Source organism: Salvelinus fontinalis, chromosome 10 (assembly GCF_029448725.1).
Source record: "Salvelinus fontinalis isolate EN_2023a chromosome 10, ASM2944872v1, whole genome shotgun sequence".
NCBI classification, from domain to species: domain Eukaryota; kingdom Metazoa; phylum Chordata; class Actinopteri; order Salmoniformes; family Salmonidae; genus Salvelinus; species Salvelinus fontinalis.
The window spans coordinates 38,536,621-38,550,977 of record NC_074674.1 but is presented as its reverse complement, the minus strand read 5'-3'; the positions used below and the strand labels follow the sequence as shown (position 1 = coordinate 38,550,977).

General features: G+C 49.2%; 1 protein-coding gene across 3 annotated transcripts in view; it reads left to right on the top strand.

Annotated features, from left to right (window-relative positions):
* Window positions 1–14,357, top strand: part of LOC129864126 (regulator of G-protein signaling 3-like) — a 271,563-nt gene that overhangs the window by 37,850 nt on the left and 219,356 nt on the right. Inside the window, exon 7 of one of the 3 annotated variants that reach the window (XM_055936752.1) lies at window positions 8,141–8,240. In XM_055936752.1, the coding sequence (XP_055792727.1) occupies window positions 8,141–8,240 (100 nt within the window). Of the gene's footprint in view, window positions 1–8,140; window positions 8,241–8,795; window positions 9,030–9,630; window positions 9,717–14,357 lie in introns of those variants that run through there. The other 2 variants (XM_055936755.1, XM_055936756.1) reach the window with 2 other exon arrangements.

Below are 14,357 nucleotides of genomic sequence, written 5' to 3'. Positions count from 1 at the left end.
TTTGTAATGAAATGTTAAACTGGGGGTTGGAACCGAAATTATCTTTCAATTTTTTAGTTCTGAACAGAAACATTAGTTGTTTGTGCAGAGCGGCACCTGAATTTAAATAAAAACACGTCTTACCTTTTTGTAGTTAATAAATCCCATGTGAAACGTGACAACTATAGTGTCCTTAAGTAGTGTTGAAATGGTTCATCCATTCTTCTCTAATTAAAAATCTCTCCCTGAATCACATTTGTAACATCAGTAGGCCACAGTAGACTATGATTCAGCAGGAGGGGGAGGGGCAGTTAGACAACACACAGATTTTCAGCTGGCAGGCAGGCAGACACTAGAACAAGTTACTGAGTGACAGTGAAGGCTTTGCAAATGCGCTTTGTTCCTTTTCTTGTGGGACTGGAAAAAAATCTCCAGAATGTAAAAGAACATTATTAACCGATTCCCATGATTTTAAGACTTTGACATGTACCAACACACGTACCAATACACGTACCAATACACGTACCAACACACGTACCAATACACGTACCAATACACGTACCAATACACGTACCAACACACGTACCAACACACGTACCAACACACGTACCAACACACGTACCAATACACGTACCAATACACGTACCAACACACGTACCAACACACGTACCAATACACGTACCAATACACGTACCAATACACGTACCAACACACGTACCAACACACGTACCAACACACGTACCAATACACGTACCAATACACGTACCAACACACGTACCAACACACGTACCAACACACGTACCAACACACGTACCAACACACGTACCAACACACGTACCAATACACGTACCAACACACGTACCAACACACGTACCAACACACGTACCAATACACGTACCAACACACGTACCAATACACGTACCAACACACGTACCAATACACGTACCAACACACGTACCAATACACGTACCAACACACGTACCAACACATGTACCAATACACGTACCAACACACGTACCAATACACGTACCAACACACGTACCAACACACGTACCAACACACGTACCAATACACGTACCAACACACGTACCAATACACGTACCAACACACGAACCAACACACGTACCAATACACGTACCAACACACGTACCAATACACGTACCAACACACGTACCAACACACGTACCAATACACGTACCAATACACGTACCAACACACGTACCAATACACGTACCAACACACGTACCAACACACGTACCAATACACGTACCAACACACGTACCAACACACGTACCAACACACGTACCAACACACGTACCAATACACGTACCAACACACGTACCAACACACGGGTGTGATAATTCTACAGTGGTCCCTGCAGCGCACGCTCAAACGCTCATTTAGAACATCTAGTTTCAATTGACGCAATAGTCAGCGTTTGAGCTGGACACACTGTTTTTTTACAGCAACATTTTGCACAAGCACAGTCCTTACAACGTTATGTCCTGAATGTGACCAGTTGGACATCTTGAAGCAAGTGGGGACAGCAGACTGGGATAGGGAGAGATTGAATATGTCCGTATCATTTGGTAGGGTGCTGGTAGTGTAGACAGAGCAGGGGAGTGCTGGTAGTGTAGACAGAGCAGGGAGTGCTGGTAGGGTAGACAGAGCAGGTGAGTGCTGGTAGGGTAGACAGAGCAGTGGAGTGCTGGTGGGGTAGACAGAGTAGGGGAGTGCTGGTAGGGTAGACAGAGTAGGGGGGGGCTGGTAGTGTAGACAGAGTAGGGGAGTGCTGGTAGGGTAGACAGAGCAGGGGAGTGCTGGTAGGGTAGACAGAGCAGGGGAGTGCTGGTAGGGTAGATAGAGCAGGGGAGTGCTGGTAGGGTAGACAGAGCAGGGGAGTGCTGGAAGGGTACACAGAGCAGGGGAGTGCTGGAAGGGTAGACAGAGCAGGGGAGTGCTGGTAGGGTAGACAGAGCAGGGAAGTGCTGGTAGGGTAGACAGAGCAGGGGAGTGCTGGTAGGGTAGATAGAGCAGGGGAGTGCTGGTAGGGTAGACAAAGCAGGGGAGTGCTGGTAGGGTAGACAGAGCAGGGGAGTGCTGGTAGGGTGGATAGAGCAGGGGAGTGCTGGTAGGGTAGACAGAGCAGGAGAGTGCTGGTAGGGTAGACAGAGCAGGGGAGTGCTGGTAGGGTAGACAGAGCAGGGGAGTGCTGGTAGGGTAGACAGAGCAGGGGAGTGCTGGTAGGGTAGACAGAGCAGGGGAGTGCTGGTAGGGTAGATAGAGCAGGGGGGTGCTGGTAGGGTAGATAGAGCAGGGGAGTGCTGGTAGGGTAGATAGAGCAGGGGAGTGCTGGTAGGGTAGATAGAGCAGGGGAGTGCTGATTGGGTAGACAGAGCAGGGGAGTGCTGGTAGGGTAGACAGAGCAGGGGAGTGCTGGTAGGGTAGACAGAGCAGGGGAGTGCTGGTAGGGTAGACAGAGCAGGGGAGTGCTGGTAGGGTGGATAGAGCAGGGGAGTGCTGGTAGGGTAGACAGAGCAGGGGAGTGCTGGTAGGGTTGACAGAGCAGGGGAGTGCTGGTAGGGTATACAGAGCAGGGGAGTGCTGGTAGGGTAGATAGAGCAGGGGAGTGCTGGTATGGTTGACAGAGCAGGGGAGTGCTGGTATGGTTGACAGAGCAGGGGAGTGCTGGTAGGGTAGACAGAGCAGGGGAGTGCTGGTAGGGTAGACAGAGCAGGGGAGTGCTGGTAGGGTAGACAGAGCAGGGGAGTGCTGGTAGTGTAGACAGAGCAGGGGAGGGCTGGTAGGGTAGACAGAGCAGGAGAGTGCTGGTAGGGTAGAAAGAGCAGGAGAGTGCTGGTAGGGTAGACAGAGCAGGGGAGTGCTGGTAGTGTAGACAGAGCAGGGGAGTGCTGGTAGGGTAGATAGAGCAGGGGAGTGCTGGTAGGGTAGACAGAGCAGGGGAGTGCTGGTAGGGTAGACAGAGCAGGGGAGTGCTGGTAGGGTAGATAGAGCAGGGGAGTGCTGGTAGGGTAGATAGAGCAGGGGAGTGCTGGTAGGGTAGATAGAGCAGGGGAGTGCTGATTGGGTAGACAGAGCAGGGGAGTGCTGGTAGGGTAGACAGAGCAGGGGAGTGCAGTTAGGGTGGACAGAGCAGGGGAGTGCTGGTAGGGTGGATAGAGCAGGGGAGTGCTGGTAGGGTAGACCTAGCAGGGGAGTGCTGGTAGGGTTGACAGAGCAGGGGAGTGCTGGTAGGGTAGACAGAGCAGGGGAGTGCTGGTAGGGTAGATAGAGCAGGGGAGTGCTGGTATGGTTGACAGAGCAGGGGAGTGCTGGTAGGGTAGACAGAGCAGGGGAGTGCTGGTAGGGTAGACAGAGCAGGGGAGTGCTGGTAGGGTAGACAGAGCAGGGGAGTGCTGGTAGTGTAGACAGAGAAGGGGAGTGCTGGTAGGGTAGACAGAGCAGGAGAGTGCTGGTAGGGTAGACAGAGCAGGAGAGTGCTGGTAGGGTAGACAGAGCAGGGGAGTGCTGGTAGTGTAGACAGAGCAGGGGAGTGCTGGTAGGGTAGACAGAGCAGGGGAGTGCTGGTAGGGTAGATAGAGCAGGGGAGTGCTGGTAGGGTAGACAGAGCAGGGGAGTGCTGGTAGGGTAGACGGAGCAGGGGAGTGCTGGTAGGGTAGACAGAGCAGGTGAGTGCTGGTAGGGTAGACAGAGCAGTGGAGTGCTGGTGGGGTAGACAGAGTAGGGGAGTGCTGGTAGGGTAGACAGAGTAGGGGGGGGCTGGTAGTGTAGACAGAGTAGGGGAGTGCTGGTAGGGTAGACAGAGTAGGGGAGTGCTGGTAGGGTAGACAGAGCAGGGGAGTGCTGGTAGGGTAGACAGAGCAGGGGAGTGCTGGTAGGGTAGACAGAGCAGGGGAGTGCTGGAAGGGTACACAGAGCAGGGGAGTGCTGGAAGGGTAGACAGAGCAGGGGAGTGCTGGTAGGGTAGACAGAGCAGGGAAGTGCTGGTAGGGTAGACAGAGCAGGGGAGTGCTGGTAGGGTAGATAGAGCAGGGGAGTGCTGGTAGGGTAGACAAAGCAGGGGAGTGCTGGTAGGGTAGACAGAGCAGGGGAGTGCTGGTAGGGTGGATAGAGCAGGGGAGTGCTGGTAGGGTAGACAGAGCAGGAGAGTGCTGGTAGGGTAGACAGAGCAGGGGAGTGCTGGTAGGGTAGACAGAGCAGGGGAGTGCTGGTAGGGTAGACAGAGCAGGGGAGTGCTGGTAGGGTAGACAGAGCAGGGGAGTGCTGGTAGGGTAGATAGAGCAGGGGAGTGCTGGTAGGGTAGATAGAGCAGGGGAGTGCTGGTAGGGTAGATAGAGCAGGGGAGTGCTGATTGGGTAGACAGAGCAGGGGAGTGCTGGTAGGGTAGACAGAGCAGGGGAGTGCTGGTAGGGTAGACAGAGCAGGGGAGTGCTGGTAGGGTAGACTGAGCAGGGGAGTGCTGGTAGGGTGGATAGAGCAGGGGAGTGCTGGTAGGGTAGACAGAGCAGGGGAGTGCTGGTAGGGTTGACAGAGCAGGGGAGTGCTGGTAGGGTATACAGAGCAGGGGAGTGCTGGTAGGGTAGATAGAGCAGGGGAGTGCTGGTATGGTTGACAGAGCAGGGGAGTGCTGGTATGGTTGACAGAGCAGGGGAGTGCTGGTAGGGTAGACAGAGCAGGGGAGTGCTGGTAGGGTAGACAGAGCAGGGGAGTGCTGGTAGGGTAGACAGAGCAGGGGAGTGCTGGTAGTGTAGACAGAGCAGGGGAGTGCTGGTAGGGTAGACAGAGCAGGAGAGTGCTGGTAGGGTAGACAGAGCAGGAGAGTGCTGGTAGGGTAGACAGAGCAGGGGAGTGCTGGTAGTGTAGACAGAGCAGGGGAGTGCTGGTAGAGTAGATAGAGCAGGGGAGTGCTGGTAGGGTAGACAGAGCAGGGGAGTGCTGGTATGGTAGACAGAGCAGGGGAGTGCTGGTAGGGTAGATAGAGCAGGGGAGTGCTGGTAGGGTAGATAGAGCAGGGGAGTGCTGGTAGGGTAGATAGAGCAGGGGAGTGCTGATTGGGTAGACAGAGCAGGGGAGTGCTGGTAGGGTAGACAGAGCAGGGGAGTGCTGGTAGGGTGGACAGAGCAGGGGAGTGCTGGTAGGGTGGATAGAGCAGGGGAGTGCTGGTAGGGTAGACCTAGCAGGGGAGTGCTGGTAGGGTTGACAGAGCAGGGGAGTGCTGGTAGGGTAGACAGAGCAGGGGAGTGCTGGTAGGGTAGATAGAGCAGGGGAGTGCTGGTATGGTTGACAGAGCAGGGGAGTGCTGGTAGGGTAGACAGAGCAGGGGAGTGCTGGTAGGGTAGACAGAGCAGGGGAGTGCTGGTAGGGTAGACAGAGCAGGGGAGTGCTGGTAGTGTAGACAGAGAAGGGGAGTGCTGGTAGGGTAGACAGAGCAGGAGAGTGCTGGTAGGGTAGACAGAGCAGGAGAGTGCTGGTAGGGTAGACAGAGCAGGGGAGTGCTGGTAGTGTAGACAGAGCAGGGGAGTGCTGGTAGGGTAGATAGAGCAGGGGAGTGCTGGTAGGGTAGACAGAGCAGGGGAGTGCTGGTAGGGTAGACAGAGCAGGGGAGTGCTGGTAGGGTAGACAGAGCAGGGGAGTGCTGGTAGGGTAGATAGAGCAGGGGAGTGCTGATCGGGTAGACAGAGCAGGGGAGTGCTGGTAGAGTGGACAGAGCAGGGGAGTGCTGGTAGGGTGGATAGAGCAGGGGAGTGCTGGTAGGGTAGACAGAGCAGGGGAGTGCTGGTAGGGTAGACAGAGCAGGGGAGTGCTGGTAGGGTAGACAGAGCAGGGGAGTGCTGGTAGGGTAGACAGAGCAGGGGAGTGCTGGTAGGGTAGACAGAGCAGGGGAGTGCTGGTAGGGTAGACAGAGCAGGGGAGTGCAGGTAGGGTAGACAGAGCAGGGGAGTGCTGGTAGGGTAGACAGAGCAGGGGAGTGCTGGTAGGGTAGACAGAGCAGGGGAGTGCTGGTAGGGTAGACAGAGCAGGGGAGTGCAGGTAGGGTAGACAGAGCAGGGGAGTGCTGGTAGGGTAGACAGAGCAGGGGAGTGCTGGTAGAGTAGACAGAGCAGGGGAGTGCTGGTAGGGTAGATAGAGCAGGGGAGTGCTGATCGGGTAGACAGAGCAGGGGAGTGCTGTTAGGGTGGACAGAGCAGGGGAGTGCTGGTAGGGTGGATAGAGCAGGGGAGTGCTGGTAGGGTAGACAGAGCAGGGGAGTGCTGGTAGGGTAGATAGAGCAGGGGAGTGCTGGTAGGGTAGACAGAGCAGGGGAGTGCTGGTAGGGTAGACAGAGCAGGGGAGTGCTGGTAGGGTAGACAGAGCAGGGGAGTGCTGGTAGGGTAGACAGAGCAGGGGAGTGCTGGTAGGGTAGACAGAGCAGGGGAGTGCTGGTAGGGTTGACAGAGCAGGGGAGTGCTGGTAGGGTAGACAGAGCAGGGGAGTGCTGGTAGGGTAGACAGAGCAGGGGAGAGCTGGTAGGGTAGACAGAGCAGGGGAGTGCTGGTAGGGTAGACAGAGCAGGGGAGTGCAGGTAGGGTAGACAGAGCAGGGGAGTGCTGGTAGGGTAGACAGAGCAGGGGAGTGCTGGTAGTGTAGACAGAGAAGGGGAGTGCTGGTAGGGTAGACAGAGCAGGGGAGTGCTGGTAGGGTAGACAGAGCAGGGGAGTGCTGGTAGTGTAGACAGAGCAGGAGAGTGCTGGTAGGGTAGATAGAGCAGGAGAGTGCTGGTAGGGTAGATAGAGCAGGGGAGTGCTGGTAGGGTAGACAGAGCAGGGGAGTGCTGGTATGGTAGACAGAGCAGGGGAGTGCTGGTAGGGTAGACAGAGCAGGGGAGTGCTGGTAGGGTAGATAGAGCAGGGGAGTGCTGGTAGAGTAGATAGAGCAGGGGAGTGCTGGTAGGGTAGATAGAGCAGGGGAGTGCTGGTAGGGTAGATAGAGCAGGGGAGTGCTGGTAGGGTAGATAGAGCAGGGGAGTGCTGGTAGGGTAGATAGAGCAGGGGAGTGCTGGTAGAGTAGATAGAGCAGGGGAGTGCTGGTAGGGTAGATAGAGCAGGGGAGTGCTGGTAGGGTAGATAGAGCAGGGGAGTGCTGGTAGAGTAGATAGAGCAGGGGAGTGCTGGTAGGGTAGATAGAGCAGGGGAGTGCTGGTAGGGTAGATAGAGCAGGGGAGTGCTGGTAGGGTAGACAGAGCAGGGGAGTGCTGGTAGGGTAGACAGAGCAGGTGTTTGGTGGTTGCAGCCATGTTCCTCCCCTTTATGTTAATGCAGTCATTTATTCAAATATACCTTCTGTTTTTATGGAAACGAGACACATATATTTATTTTAACACAAAATATTTAAAAAAATACCTGATACAATTTGAAAATGTATATATGAGTGCATAAAACAAAACAATTAAAAAAACATTTTTTGACAATAAATTGAATAATTCAGTTCCCTCCAAAATCCCTGAACTCCGTGGTAGTAAAATGCTTTGGGATAGTTAAAAGGCCAGTGCCAGAGGACCTGAGAGACCTACTGGGTACGTAACTTAAAATCATGTTTGACATGTATTGGGGTGCACAATCGTGGATTGATTTAAAAACCAGAATCTTCAAATGAATTCTAAAACTCACAGGCAGCCAGTGCAGAAACCTTAAAACCAGTGTAATGTGCTCTCTGTCTGGTCTTGGTCAGTACCCTTGCTGCAGCATTTTGTATGTTTTGCAGTTGATCAATGGCGTTCTTGGGTAGACCAGACAGGAGAGCATTACAGTAGTCAAGCACGCGTGTAATAAAAGTATGGATGAGTCTCTCTGAAAGCCTGAGAGAGAAACGGCCGCACCGTGACTATGTTCCTTAGGTGGTAAAAAGCAATTTTGGTCACATTCCTAATGTGATTCGAAATTGAGTTCAGAATCTAAAATAACACCCAGGTTTTTATCTTTATATATATATATTTTTACTTCAATGACCGTTACTATATTAGAGTGAGTCCCCCAGCCAGAATAGCCTCTAACCCAGACAGCTCTCTTTCTGTTTCAAATGCAAATACACATGTTCCCTTCCCTTCCTCTGTCCTCCTGACTCTAACAGTGTGGTTGTTGTCGTGTTGTGTTGTCTTCTGTAGGAGGTCAAAGGCTGGTATTACCTACTGGGGGAGGAGCTGGGGAAGACCAAGCATCTGAGAGTGTCCTCACATTCCCAACTGCTCCAACAACACACCACAGGTCAGTGGACCATTTCGCCATTCTACATCTGTGTATGTGCATTACAGTATGTGTGTTACAGTATGTGTGTTACAGTATGTGTGTTACAGAATGTGTGTTACAGTATGTGTGTGTATGTGTGTTACAGTATGTGTGTTACAGTATGTGTGTTACAGAATGTGTGTTACAGTATGTGTGTGTGTGTGTGTGTTACAGTATGTGTGTTACAGTATGTGTGTTACAGTATGTGTGTACCGTATGGATGAGTGTTTAAATATATGATTGTAGCTATATCCATGGGAGCTGAGATGAGTACAGCTGTATATGTCGTGTCTGTGTGTGTGTGTGTGTGTGTTACGTGTGTGTGTGTGTGTATGTGTGTGTGTGTGGAGACTGTGCCGGGCTCGTGGCTGGGAATATCTGAAGGGGCTTATCATTCTGGGTCGGGAGGTTGGGTGATGGGGGTGGGGGGGAAATCGGGATTTAGGGAGTGAGGGATTGGGAGAGCAAAAGAGGGGGGGAGGGGGAAGAGGGGGAGGAGAGGGAAGAGGGGGCTGGCAAAGCGCTCAGCGTCAGAGTGGTTGGAAAGAGCTCTGTGATCATACTGCGTGCTGCAGTGAAACTGTAGAGCTGAATACACACTGCTGTTTAATTTCATTATTTCCTCCACACTGTCCATCTTTCTTGTTTTCTGTGGAGAAGAGTGACTATTCCCTCTCTCTCACCTGCCTATGCTCTCTCACATTGTTGCTGGTGGACTATAGAGGAGTTATGCCTTTGAGTGCCTGCCCCCTGAGCAGCTTGGAGTAGGTGAGTGTTGTCTCTGTGCACTCAGGAGTACAGTATAGTATAGTGTTGTTGATGGGTTGTTATCAGGCTGTTTGTTTTGTTTGATATATAGAAAGAAAGGGTTTTAGTGTTTATTCTCTCTCTGTCCCTCTTTTTTGTCTCTTCGCTCTGTCTCCCTTCTCTCTCTCTCTCTCTCTCTCTCTCTCTCTCTCTCTCTCTCTCTCTCTCTCTCTCTCTCTCTCTCTCTCTCACTCTGACTCTGTCTCCCTTCTTTCTCTCTCTTTCTCTCTCTCTCTCGCTCTCTCACTCTCTCGCTCTCTTGCTCTCTCGCTCTCTCATGTGTAATTCATATTTGCTTGTCAAACTCTCAGATTGAGATTGATCCAATGAAATAGTAACCACGCTCATTTGCCATGCTTGGCTGGGCTCAGATTGTCTCATGCAATAATGGCTGTCTGATAAGAACTGGGGCAGTTGTCACTTCAGACTGTTAGTGCTCGTTAGAAAGTCTTTGTGTTCTGACAATGGGATGAGGCTGCTTGGACCCACGCCCACGGGTGAGATGGGAAAAAATGATTAATTCAGTCTGAAGCTGATGGAATGAAATGAATCTAAAAGCTACAATGTTAGAGTAAGGATAGGCCACAAAGCCCATCACTAAGCCAGATGATGAGACATGACAAGAGCTACGCTCAGCGTTCTATAAAGGTCTGTGTTTTGATATATTCTTTATTTACCCACATTGAATTAATCAGATAAGATATGAAATGCATCTATGGACCAGACAAACATGCTCCTCAATTCCTAAATCAACATTTCTGTCAGCATGGCTCTGAATGTTTCCTCCATATTGAAGGATGTGTTGTCTGACCGATTGCCATCTTATCTTATCATATCAATATATATGAGCACATAGTGTGTGTGTGTGCGTGCGTGCGCGCGCGCGTGAGTATGTGTGTGTATTGTGTGTGAGTATGTGTGTGTATCATATCAAAGCCTGTCGGCGTTTTGTCTGTGTGTGTGGTGTGTGGTGTGTGTGTGTGTGTGTGTGTGTGTGTGTGTGTGTGTGTGTGTGTGTGTGTGTGTGTGCATGTATGTATCCTACGTCAGTGCTGATTCGCTACTGTGTTGTAATGCTGATGGCATCTGGCTGAATGTAGGGCAACTACACCCTGTTATAACCAGACACATGGACATGGGATTGGGCAAATCCAATTCATTAGGTCTGTATATATTGTAGCCTGTCCCTCTCTATCTTTCATTATTTCACCCTCTTTTCTGTCCCACATTAACTCTATAATCCATGTCCTGTTCTTTTCTCTTTCTTTCTCAATCTCTTCATCTTTCAATCTCCCTTCTCTCTCACCCTCTCTCTCTCATTAACTTCATTTTTTCATCCGCCCCTTTTGTTGTCTCTTACACATCATTAGTTGTACACAAAATGAATAAAACACTTTTTTTTATCCCACATTCAGTTTGACATAACACCTTAAACAGCGATGATTATTTGAAAAATGTGGTTTTGAAAACCAGAAAGGTGTACCCCGTGTTGCACAGGGAGGGAACAGTAATGTTCACTATTCTGTGGTTAATGAACATAAAGTAGGAAGTGGAGCAGATTTGTGGGGCACATCTGGTTTTACAGAGCACTGGTCTCAGTGTTGCCCTATGCAATGGTGTAGTGTTGGTTAGTGTACCATGTAACCTTGCCTGATCACGACGCCAGGACAGCGGAGTCAATCACCACCTTCCAGAGACACCTGAAACCCCACCTCTTCAAGGAATACCTAGGATAAAGCAATCCTTCTGCCCCCCCCCCCCCCCCTTAAAAGATTTAGATGCACTATTGTAAAGTGGCTGTTCCACTGGATGTCATAAGGTGAATGCACCAATTTGTAAGTCGCTCTGGATAAGAGCGTCTGCTAAATGACTTAAATGTAAATGTAAATGTAAATCTCCTTGACCCAGGACCCATGTTAGAGCAAAGGCCCAGGGGCCGTCACAGCCATCTCAATATGGCAGTGTCATCCGCCAGCACTGCTCATTTTCCCGTTACGCTATGGGTGAGCATTAGCCTACTCAAATAGGGTAGAATAGAACCACTTCTTGTCTGTACAGTAGCTTTACACAGACAGGGCCGTCTAAGCAGCCAAACCAACAAAGACAGCAGCCTCTGTCCACCCAACGAGCAATATGGAAATTGAAATGTAATTTACATAAGCTTTTCTCTATTCTATATACATTACATAAGGAAGAGAACTGAACTGCCATGCCTTATCAGCAGACTAAAAGCACATTTTCTGGGAGAAAATGGGAGATGACAAAAGAGCACGCTGAATGAAGGCTCTGGATGTTAATTTTCCGTTGCTGTTAGATAACTGTCCAAGCTGCTCATATCACTTTGAGAGCTGAGAAAAAACTAGTGCTTTATTCAATCAAACCTGCAGTGCAATACAGTTGCCCGTAAAGCCTTCCTTGTTTACTGGCGTCAAAACAAATCAAGGAATGGCTTAGGTAAGGCAGAAACAGCAGATGGACATGTCTTTATAGGTGGAGCCTTTCTTTTTCAGAGAAGGATTAGACATGTTTATAAACAGTGATATTACATGAGCAATGATGGATTGAACATTTCAGAGGTAGAAAAAAGCTCAGACAGAAAGAGAAAGAGTGAGATAGAGATAGAGAGGATGGGGGGGCAAGAGGTTGGCATCACTTCGGTCTGCAATTTTAGACAATGTTTATGTTAATTTAGTTTGTCATATACCTTAAAATAAGGTCATACTATTTATGATTTTTTTTGCCATGCGAAGACAGACTAAGAGACACACACAGAGAGAGTAATGTACAGAGAGAGAGAGAGAGAGTGAGGTTAGAGGGAGATAGGGAGGGAGAGAGAGGTGAATGTTAAGGACTTAGTGAAAAGATGAAGGGAAACATGTTGTTTCTGACCCCAGTGTGTGAATCCCACAGCTCCGATGGCTGTGAGGAATACAGAGACACAACATGCACTTTTAACTCAACCACAACTCTATCAAATGTCCAGTCAGTGACCCTGTAGGGCTCCGGCAGACATCACAGTGGAAGGTTTCAGACATTTCAACTGTGATTGTGAGTTGCATGACTAAATGATAGGCAGCTGATCAGGCTTCTAATTGGACTGCTGTGACTGTGTTTTTAGTTTTTTTTTGTGAAGTGAGCCAGGATCATCTGAGAGAGATAGTGTGACCTCTGACACTGCTGTCATGCATGTGTCATTAGCAAATAATACTTATAGGAATATTCAAATGAAGAATTAGACTACCTGAGAGAAGCAAAGGTATGTGAGTACCTGCACTAATGTAACACAAAAGTTTAAAACTGTAATACAAATCTAAGACCAAATGCACTGCAGATGATGGCCGTTTTCTTCCTACAGAGTCATACTGCCAGCCTCTGTTGACCATCTCTTTTTACCACATTCCCCTGCTTTGAATTCATGTCATTGCTATTACAGCCACACAATAGGCTCATAGCATGCCGAATCTCCCTCCCAATCCAGCATGCTCTGCTCTGAGTATGTGGTGCGCAGAGTTGAGCAGTAACTGATTACATTTAAACAAAATATATATATTTCACCTTTATTTAACCAGGTAAGCTAGTTGAGAACAAGTTCTCATTTACAACTGCGACCTGGCCAAGATGTAATTAGTTACATGTTATCTGATTACATAAAAACTGCAACTGTAATCAGTTACGTTACCTGCAAAAATATGGGGGGGTAGATAGAGTTACCTGTAAAAAAATATATAATAAGATCACCAAATGCATTTGATGGATCCTTTGTGTCTTCTTCTATTGCGTCTTAAGGGGAAAGTAATCTAAAAGTAAATGAAAGTAATCAGATTCCTATTTGCTAATCCCAAAATTATGTTACTGACTACAATTTTGGGCAGGTGACTGAAACTGTAATGGATTACATTTAGAAAGTAACATATCCAACCCTGGTGGTGCGGCACATTAAAGCTCTTCCCTTCCCTTCCGCATGAGTGCACATCGACATGGGCCAGACTGTTAGCATAATTGGCCAGGGTACCAGCCTTGCATTTAAAAGGCTAATTTAAGCACTTCTCGGGGAGTGAGAGAGATCGATCACACCACCTTTTGGTCTGCTGAACACATTCTATTGCAGATGTTTTCAACATCTTCTCCAATGGGTTAGACAGCAGGGCTAGGTAATGTACACCACCTGAGCTCCCAACCACAATCTCCTACATACACTTTGAAGGTGGTGGATGTACAGTTTAGGGGAGAATGGACTACCCTTTCTGGTTTTGGGTGCATGTATATGTAGAGGAAGGTCTGTTTAAGTGTGTTAGTGTCTGTCTGAGTTTATATGTGTGTGTGTCTTTTATAATGGACGTACATGCCATTATGTAAATGTGGAGGTGTAATGCCCGGGGTGTCGTGGATGAAAGGAGTCAAACGCAGGAGACAGAGAGTTCAGAGTAGCGTTCCAAATGTAATTCCCCACACGGGTGAAAACACGACGCTACTCTAAAACAAATGCTTCACCACAAACAAAGTGAGAAACACAAATAAACACGTATCCTGACACACAAGAATGTACAGACTGTACACAACAATCCCGCACACCCAGCAGGCCGGGCTGCTGGGTAATAAAGCCCCACAAATCACCCTAAACACAAACAGGTGTCAATAATCAACAAAAAGGGAGGGGGAGGAAAAGTCAGTAGCAGCTAGTAGGCCGGTGACGACGACCGCCGAGCGCCACCCGAACAGGAAGAGGAGCCACCTTCGGTGGGAGTCGTTACAGGAGGGCAGTCTTTCAGAGGAGTTTTAGGTGCGTGTGTCTGTATGTGTGTCTGTGTGTATGTGTGTCTGTGTGTGTCACGATCGTGTGGCGGATTGATGGACCAAAACGCAGCTTTAGGAAAATAAGCCATCTTCTTTTATTTTAAAGATGACGAAAAATAAACACGAAACACTTAATACAAACTAACAAAACAAACGATCGTGAAGCTAATAACCGTCGTGCACACACACAGGCTACAAACGTTCTGACATAGACAACTACTCACAACCAATGAGAGCCTATGGCTACCCTAAATAAGGCTCCCAATCAGAGACAACCGAAATCAGCTGTCTCTAATTGGGAACTCATTCAGGTAACCATAGACTCTCCTAGACAACTAAACATACATAGACAACACTAGACACATGTACTCAACACAAACCCATATACTATACCCAACAACCCCTTTACCATAAAAACACCCAAAACCAACAAAACACAAACATTCCCCATGTCACACCCTGACCTAACTAAAATAATAAAGAAAACAAAGAATA